The sequence below is a fragment of the Nanorana parkeri genome, unplaced genomic scaffold, assembly GCF_000935625.1.
Source record: "Nanorana parkeri isolate BGI_ZX_2015 unplaced genomic scaffold, ASM93562v1 scaffold731, whole genome shotgun sequence".
Classification (NCBI taxonomy): Eukaryota; Metazoa; Chordata; class Amphibia; order Anura; family Dicroglossidae; genus Nanorana; species Nanorana parkeri.
Genome location: NW_017306999.1, coordinates 724,821 through 734,766, shown reverse-complemented (window position 1 = coordinate 734,766; position 9,946 = coordinate 724,821). Strand labels below are relative to the sequence as shown.

General features: G+C 46.2%; 1 protein-coding gene across 1 annotated transcript in view; it reads right to left on the bottom strand.

The window, feature by feature from the left end:
* Positions 1–6,554: 6,554 nt before the first annotated feature.
* The window catches only part of RNF225 (ring finger protein 225), a 15,635-nt gene continuing 12,243 nt past the window's right edge, over positions 6,555–9,946 (bottom strand). Inside the window, exon 3 of the mRNA XM_018564177.1 lies at positions 6,555–7,248. Coding sequence (XP_018419679.1) covers positions 6,598–7,248 — 651 coding nt within the window. The 3' untranslated portion in view covers positions 6,555–6,597. The remainder of the gene's footprint in view (positions 7,249–9,946) is intronic.

Genomic DNA, 9,946 nt, shown 5'->3' with positions numbered 1-9,946 from the left:
GGTTACCGCTCCGGGTGTCACCCGGCCTCGGGACGCCCCTGCCTCTAGTCGAGATCGCGGTCTGATCACAGTCTGAATTGGTTCGTGACCAATTCGGTTCGCGTCCAGAATCGCGGGACTAATTAAGTTTGTGAACAGAGGTACCACTCTACTTACAATGACTGTTTTCCACTTCCTGGTGGAGTGAGGCACTGGTGATGTAGTCCTGGACTCGCAGATGCATCCTGGGAACATCACATCTTCCTGTGAAATCTTCTCATCCGTATACTGCAAAATCTCAGGTGACCTCAGGGGAAAGGCTTTCTTCCCCCTCAGATGATGGGCACTGTCACATGTTCCAGGAGGCGGACCCAGAATTCCAAGAAGTAAAGGGAGATGGGAAATGGACACTGTGAGAAGAATAGGGAGGAATAGGCATGCAAAGAATACAAAGCCGGCAATGATCTAGAAGTATCTGATTGTAGATTGTCCTTACTAAACATTTCTAAAGGCTCCTTTATTGTCATTGTTATGATACGGGTGAAGTGCGCCACATCAAACAAAGTGCGCCCCCTTCTGAACTTAGTGTTGCAGCTGGGTTGTAGCCGGTTTGAGCGTTGCCTATGTTTTTTTTGGGTTCGCTGGGGATCTCCGAAGCTCAGGACATTGTTTGCTTCTACCTGTTACTGTTGTGCTTTCTCCAGTAGCGGTTTCGTCACAAGGGGGGTGCGGAGGTGCGGCCCGCACCCAGGTGACACCATTGGAGGGGTGACACCAAAATGACTGGCCAGCAACTGTTGGAAGGAGGTGATGAGGAGCCCCGATCGGTTATGCCTACACAGGCCCTTCTTCATCAGGGTGGAGACAAGAGGACTCTGAGACAAATATTTCAAATCTACCAGGCGGAGGCACAAGTGGCGTCACAAAGGGGGGTGCGGCCCGCACCCAGGTGACTCCATTGGAGGGGTGACACCAAAATGACTGACAGTGATTTTGGTGTCACCCCCTCTAAAAAAAGTCGGACACTCGGTCATGGACTGAGAGCCCGGCAGTTTCAGGAGAGAGGAGGGGACCCTGCGGCATACCTTATCCCGCCCGGTGAACGTCCCCTCCTCTCTCTGCCGTCGCATGCGCGGCTATCTAATTGACGGCTGCAGTGGCCATCTTAGTGCATGCTCGATGACGTCATGGCGGGGTGTCACCCAGTCCCCGCTCCTGGGTGACACCCGGCCTCGGGACGCCCCTGTCCAGTAGAGTGAGAAGATACAATGTATCGGGTTATGAATATTTTTTCTGTCTTGGCCAATCAACAGGAGGTTTGTGCCAGTGATGTGGGCTGGGGAAGTGAATACGTATTTGGCGGGACCTTGTAGAGCGGTCTGTCTTCCAGGCTTTGCCAGGAGAGGATGTGACATCAGAAGATCTTCATCTCCCACACTGACTCTACCTGGGGATCATGTGATCAAATTTTATCATATCCGATCTCTTTAAACCTCCAATCCTTCACCCTCATTACATTCCTGTCATTATAATATTGTCATGTTTGGAGAAGCCATATTGTGGTATCAGATGATCTTGTCCAGGAAAAGGCAAGGAAGGTTAAAGAGATATGATATGCTTTATTGTTGATAGGACGGAACTTCAATTTGCCTAATAAATAATAATAGTAATAATAATAATAATAATGAAATAATAATATTAATAATAATAATTAATCCGATATTGTTCTATGTACAATCCGTGTTTTATTGATTGCATGTAATAATCTACTTTTTTGAGGTTGTGGATTTGGGGTTCTTGGGGTTTTCATGAGCTCTAAGCCATAATCATCACAATGATGACAAATCACGGCTTGAACTATCTTGCTTTGCATGTAATGAGTCTCTCTCATATATTAGTTTCACCGCATAAGTTGCATTAGTGAAATAAATGAACTTTGCACGATATTCTAATTATTCCAGTTTCACCTGTATAAGAGTGATCTGACCTTTTGACTTATAATAGCACCTTCCATGTCCTAGAACTCATATCTATCACCAATAATAAATGTATGCAAGCATTTTAGATGATGCAGATTCATTTAGGATCGATCTGACCTTTTTCACCTATAATAGTACCTTGAAAGTCACAGGACTCAACCCATCACTCATAATAAATTTATGCAAACATTTTAGGAATGATTTGACCTTTGACTTACAAAAGTACCTTACAAGTACTCAAACTATGGCTCCTATTAAACGTATGCAAACATTTTAGGAGTGGTCTGATCTTTTGACTTATAATAGTACCTTGAAAGTCCCAGAACCTATTACCGGCCGGCTCCAACCAGTGATGACCGGATTGATGCATCAGATGTCTCTACAATTCAGATGAAATGTCGTGGTGAGAGTTCTATGTGCACATACCGTGCATGCCTGAACTTTTCATTGTGGGAGGGGCTGTATGTGGAATATAGGAGGGGCTGTATGTGGAATATGGGAGGGGCTGTATGTGGAATATGGGAGGGGCTATATGTGGAATATGGGAGGGGCTGTATGTGGAATAGGACACGGAATCAGAAAGTGTGCCAGAGCAGCACCTGCCCCCCCTGTGCGCACCTATCCAAATGTGTGTGGTGGCGTTTTATACTTAAAGCTGCAGCGTAATAATTGCTTGTACAGCAATCCGGCGCACTTCCCTTCAATCCCAATGATTTGCCCGTCATGGCGTTTATTTTCTTTAGTGTGCACAGAAAGCTTTTAGCCAACTTTGAGCAGCTCTGTTGAAGCCTTTAAAGGGAAATTCCACCTTTTGAAAATAAATAAAAGCGCGCCGCTTCATAAAAGAAGAAATGCGCGTTTATTATCTTTGTTTATAGGAGCCAGTAAAGCGTAACAAACGTGATCAGTAGGGGGCGGGTGCAATGCCCTGGCTTCTGCGGACTCTTCTTCCCATCCTTGTCCATACCGAGGTCAGGACATGAAGGAGAGGAAGGGCCTTTTACATCAGAGTCCTCCCTTAACATCAGAGCCCCCTTCACATCAGAGTCCCCCCTTCACATCAGAGTCCTCCCTTCACATCAGAGTCCTCCCTTCACATCAGAGTCCCCCTTCACATCAGAGCTCCCCCTTCACATCAGAGCTCCCCCTTCACATCAGAGTCCCCCCTTCACATCAGAGTGCATCCAGAACATTTGGGGTTAAACTGATACCATTTGCTGGATGACTCAGAAGAAGGTAAAAGTATATTAGATCACTTCATCACGCCTGACAGAGTTCCCCGACGTGTTTCCCACACCTGTGCTCTCTATCAGCCCCGAGGTTTCCTCTATGTGGTTATGTGCGCTGCAGGAAGTAGCAGAAGAAGAGTTTCAGCCGACATCAGATTACGATCTCTGACTTGTTCACACAGATAACATGTTTTGGGCTCAATGCGGCGTGTGCACGGCAGTGTGGAGAATCTGGCACCATGCACCAAGCAGTGGTCTCCCCGCAGGGGTCCAACATGCTGTCCATTGAGTCAGAGCTAACGTTCTCCAGTCAGCAGGGAGTGTGAGCTTTGCCAATTGTAGAGCTCTAGGTCTGACTCAGTAGCGGGAGTGCCGGACCTCTGCAGAGAGACCACTGCTTCCCAATAGAGAGCAAGGGTCCTTCTCAGCAGCATGCTAGCAGGGGACAGGCTTTTCAGGTTATGGTTAAAGTTCCTGTCCCAGTGACAACACCCCCCCCCCCATTTCTTGTGCCGTTCTTACAGGAAGTGAAAGAAAATCTCCCTGATGAATCACAGAAATAGTTCCCCCATCTGACCAATAACAAAGCTATTTGGCTGGAGATCATTCTTACTAAGTAGTCAAATCCGAGAGAAAATGTATCAACAGGCGGTCATGTGATCACCGAGCACAGAAATCCCAAACGTTCCAGATCTCCTGATATGCCGCCGCCGCCGCCGCCGCCATGAGAAGCTGAGAGAGAGGGACAGAGAGAGAGAGGATAAGAGAGGGAGAGATGAGAAGAGAGGGAGAGAGAGAGAGGATAAGAGAGGGAGAGAGGAGAAGAAGAGAGAGGGAGAGAGAGAGGAGAAGAGAGAGGGAGAGAGAGAGCAGAAGAGAGAGAGGGAGAGAGAGAGCACGAAAGAAGAGAGGGAGAGAAAGAGAGACTGGGAGATAGAGAAAGAAGAAAGAGAAGGAGGAAGAGGAGGAGGAGAAGAGAGGAAGGGGTGAAAGGGGAGGGAGAGAGAGGAGAGGGGATGCATATCTGGGAGCCGATATCTGTCACTCCGTGCTGCTGTACAGGGGAACGCAAATGGCTAAAAATAAGACAAATTCCTCTATTTATACTGGTTGTATTTAAGTATTTATTTTTTATATAAGACATAACTGCATTCATTGGAGGTTTTATTATCTGCTGGGAGTTCAACTTTAATCATTTCCAATCAGTACAGCTATAAAATAACATTTCCCTGTCTTTCCACGTCCCCCTGTATATGGTTATGTCTCTCAGAATCCCGACTAATAGACCTTGCAGAGTAGAGAAGACATAGTTGCCAGCAATGTCTGACTGTTGTCCCCTGGACAATTGGGTGACTTATATGGGTGTCACGGGGACAGGAAGTGAGGGTGAGTGAGCCACCGACATACATAAAAACCTGATGAAGGTTCTAACGCTTCCCAACTCTGATCAACAATAAAAAAAATTAAACATTTTGGCTTGAGTTAGGTTTTTAATTTTTGGATTCCCTGTTTGTAATGTCACATCCAATTATTATTATTATTATTATTCAGTAACATATATCAGCTTTATAGTAGATTTTTTAGTTGATATTTTTTAAAATCGGTCATTTAAAATACAAAAGCACATTCGCTATATCACCAAAATCATGTGAACACCCCCAACCCTGAATTATTGAGCTCGGGTGTCTCCATTGACGGCTACTGTTAATGCTGCGCAGCTGCAGCATGCAAAGACATTTTACACAATTGTGCTCCTCCAACCTTGTTCCTTTCCTGTGTCCCTATGTACAAAGTCACCTTCATAAAGATGTGGTTTGACCTGTTTGGTGAGGAGAAACTCAAGATTTCTGAACACAGCCCCGACCTCAACCCTACTGAACACCTTTGAGATGGACTGGAATGCCAATTGTGAGCTAAGTCTTCTCATCCAACAACAGTACCTGACCTCACAAATTTCTTTTTGACAGAACGGGCACAAATTTCCACAGACACTCTCCTGAATCTTGTGGAAAGCCTTCATAGAAGAGCAGAAGATGTTATAGCCACAATGGGGAGCCAACGTCTTATGAATGGCCATGATTTTGGAATGGGATCACCAACAAGCTCATATAGGTGGGATGGTCAGGTGTCCACAAACCTTTGGCTATATAGTGTAAGTGTTGCTGTAGCCACCAAGGGGAAGGGGGGTCAACTCCTTAATGCTCATGTTTTTTAATGGGTTGTCCACCAAGCTCATGTAGGTGTCAGTGTTGGGCGTCCACACATTTGGCCATGTAGTGTATTTTATATTCCCAAGTAATAAAGGGTTTCTGTACTCTGAGACAGTATAGAAAATAACTTGGGTGAATGCAAGTCCCTTGCCAAATGTTGGCAACTATGCAATAACTGGCGTGTCATACAACCACGTGTGGCATATGGCCTTCTACCAGAGCTATAATCCTCCCCATGGCCACCATTTCCAGTGAGAATAGATCTACCTTATGCCAGATGTAGCCCTTACGTCTAATCTCTCATAGGTGGAGGCTACCTGTGGTCCTCTAGGCTGGGTAAAGCTACAAATCAAGTCAGTCATTCTGGGAAATGGTATTCTCCTCAACAATGGCAGAAAAATAGTTGTCCATACTTGACATGACCTTCACACTTGTCAGTTTTGATACAGCATGTCAAGTAGAAATCCCATTCCTAATTAGGGAAACAAAGAAGCAAAGACCAATGGATACTCTATGGGCCCATTCACACCTACACGTGTAGGAAAGGCCACCTGATTTTTAGGCCCGAAGAAGACACATCCTTTGTACTCCAAATGGGGAAACTTCAATCTGCAACTTGGTGCTGGATAAAAACTTGTTTCAAATAATTTACAATTTTAATTCTTCATTACAATAGCAGCAAGTTATTAATGAGAGCCCGTGAGGCGCTCACAGCGAGTAAGACTTAATGGCTCATTCATGGCATGGCGCTTCCTTCTGGCAGTGCTTTGATGACTCAACATTCACGAGAACTCGTTTCCAGTATCTGGGAATTGGCACACTGGAAATTCCTGATGACATGTTTCAGAAGGCACGGTCAACGGTAAAATATTTGCAGCATTGCAGTAAGACTGTAAGAAGGTGTAGAAGACATGGCCGAAAGAACCTCATCCCAAGTCTCTATGGTGGCCATCAACGCCTAACGGAGAGATGATTTCCCGCCACAGACAGAAATTAGAGTTCCGTAGATACAACCGGGTTCAAAGAACCTCATCCCAAGTCTCTATGGTGGCCATCAACGCTTAACGGAGAGATGATTTCCGGCCACAGACAGAAATGATAGTTCTGTAGATACAACCGGGTTCATCTTATGCGTTGTCATCCTCAGAAGTCCAAGCTTTGAATTTTTGCTGTTGATTGATACAAAATGTTTTCAAAGGCTCAAGGATTATGAGGACCTTCTGAGATGGTAGTATTCGGTGTGAATGTACTATTGCCCGTGCCAGGCCCCCCCCCGGGACTGTAACGCCAAGGAAGTAAGTAGAAGATGTAGACTCCAGCCAGAATGAGTGCCACGGTAAGAATAACGATCAAAACGATCGAGCCGTAGAAGACGCAGCCTCCCGACCTTAAGAGCAGACACCAATTTCGAGGCGAGTGAGGGTCCGGTGGCGGTCGCCCTAGGTCCACGCTGAGGCTCACCGAGCTGATGTTTATGGTGTTAGTCTGTGGCACGTACAAAAGGCCGCGCTTGCGGTTGAACCTGAGCGAAGGCGTGGGGCAGGTGAGCGATTTGTTCAGCCTGCTCAATAAGCTTCTATCTGTAGACAGCGCAGGCGGGCCTTTCTTTGGCGGAACCGGCGTGGTCACCCGACATACTGGGCAGGGAAGGGATTGTGGTTCCGTAGATCCCACCGTGATCCGCGAGAGGCATTCTAGGCAGAAGACGTGGCCGCAGGAGAGGATCTTGGGAAGGTGGAAGAGAGTGTCGTACGGATTGAAGCAGATAACGCATTCGGAGAGCCCGTCGACGTCAGGATTGGAGGCTGTCTCTTCTTCTTCCGCCATGATGAAGAACTCAGCATTGGAGATCTGCGGGAATAAATTAGGACATTGTTTTCAACATCTCTGAAAAAATTTACCAAATTGTGTCAATATTTTTAACAAATTACCCTCTCTGCCCGGTCATGTGATCTACAGCCGGGCTACTTAAAGGACTTGTATAGGCATGACCCATGTTTACAGCAAAACCTCGTTCTCCCTCCTAGAGCACGCTCATCATTCATTTTTACTGTTACCTTCCTTACCCTCCTACCTACCTACCTTCCCTGTAGTGGGAATCAGCTTTTAGTACTCCCTGTGACATCACTATCAGGCTCAGGTGGTCCTGGGCCCACCTCCAGCCTGTGACTGGACAGTGAAAGGAGAAGCAGCACAGTGATAAGCTCACTTCTCTGTCCCTCTGCTATTTCCTTCAGTCAGGATGTTCCTTATGAGCACATAATGATATCGGGGAGGGCGTTAATAGTTATGTTTCCGTGTCTGCTGATGATGCTAACATTGGGAGGGTAATAGACACGGACTAAGGCCCCATTCACACTGAGCGACATGAAAATCGCGCGATTTTCCGTGCGATTTTATATGAGCGATATTGAGCGACTTGTCGCGCGACATCGCGCAACTTTTTCCTATTGGGCTGTATACAATCAGTAGCAAAATCGCTTGCAAAAAGGGTCATGTAGGAGCGACAAGCTACAGCGACGAGCTACAAGCGATATTGAGCGACGAGATGTGAACAGCTCCATTGAAATGGATTGGAGAAGCTACATAGAGCGATATCGCGTGGAAATATGAGCGCTATCGCTGCAAAAATCGCGCGATAAATCGCTCAGTGTGAATGGGGCCTTAGACATTATAACATTACAAGAGGACCTGGATAGAATAGGGGAGTGGGCGACTACATGGCAGATAAGGTTTAATGTTGAGAAATGTAAAGTAATGCATTTTTGGGGTTAAAAACAGGCAAGAGGAATACACAATAATGAGAACTCCACTAGGGAAGTCAGAAATGGAAAAAGATTTGGGGGTCATAGTAGACCACAGATTGAATAACAGCACGCAATGCCAGCCTGCGTTAAATAAAGCGAGCAGAGTTCTGTCATGTATTATAAAGGGAATGTACTGTAGAGACAAATCTATAATGTTGCCACTTTATAGATCGCTGGTTCGGCCTCATCTGGAGTATGCGGTCCAGTTCTGGTCACCAATCCACAGAAAGGAAGTCCTTGAGCTGGAGAGGGTCCAGAGAAGGGCAACTAAGCTAATGAAGGGGATGGAGGACCAAAGCTATGAGACAAGGTTACTAATTTCAAACCTGTTCACGCTGGAAGTGAGGAGATTAAGGGGGGACATGATTCTGATGTACAAGATGTTTGGTGGTGATGGCAACATCGGCAATAAACTGTTTACAGTAAACTCCATAACAAAGACTAGAGGCCACCAACTAAAACTGGTGGAGAAAAGATTTAACCACAAAGGGGCGTAGGAGCTTCTTCTCAGTCAGAGCGGTTACATTTTGGAACTCGCTGCCACAAGCAGTGGTATCAGCAAGGAGCATTGAATCATTCAAAAATCCATTAGATACCTTCCTCAGAGACCGTAACATACAGGGGTACAGGTACTCTTAACTACTAGAACACACAGGGACTCATATACACACACACGCAAACACACACGCACGCACGCACACACACACACACGTTTAACTTGATGGACCTGTGTCTTTATGCAACCTCAAATACTATGTAACTACGTAACCATCTCTAAGGGTGTACACGCTTTGCAGTTACAGACACAATGCAAATGTCAGATATACATTCCTAAATATAGGACAAATATCTTAAAGTGATTGATGAACTTAAAGCCCCATAATTATACCGGCGTTACCCACTAAGAGTCCCTTTATACCGAAATAAAAACAAACAAAACATTTGCAAAATCTTTAGACTGTTACCCTGAATCGTCTTTAATAGACGGAGACATCCCTCAAGGGTCACCCCGGGGAGATGAAGGATTCTCTGCGGTCACTTACTATTTTAAAATATTATAAAAGACAGACACGGAGAGACTAAGCGGAGGGGCTACATGACTGGGGGGAGGAATAGTCCCGGGAGAAAGGGTTAAAAAAGAAAAGGGGAATAGCTGCTCTTACCTGATTGGACGTGGGAGTCAGGTGTCCGGGAGGAGCCGCATGGAAAGGGACTGCGAGGGCTGAGGGACGTCCTCTTTCTGGAAATCGACGAAGGAAGCAGGTTGTCCAACCCTCCCTCCCTGAATTTGGTGGTTATGGGGGGTTTCTTTTGTCACGGCAGCTTGGCGGGTTAGGGGGTCTTTGGGGGGTCTACAAAATCGGAGTTCATTACAAAATGTGGGGGGCCCTCAGCTGGTATGGGTGCTTCCCCCTGTTGGTGTCCGGATTTGTAAAGGGCGGGGGCCTGGCCCCTTGGGAACTCGGAAGGAGTAAGTGTCCTCGAGCTGGTAGTGGTGCGGCTGGGGACATGGGTGGAGTGTTATGAGAGGCCTTTTGGGCTGGCGGGCACCCAAAGACCCCTTCTCAGGTCAACCCTTGTTAAAGTATTATTTTTGTATATTTGGTTTATTACTTTGGTTATTGTTAAAGTTGTTTGTTTAATAAAAGGGCTGCTGTGGCCGTTAAAATCCATGTCGCGCAGTCCGTGTGTTTATTGGGGTTTTTAACTGAGGGACAGAAAATTGACGAATCCATCAGTCA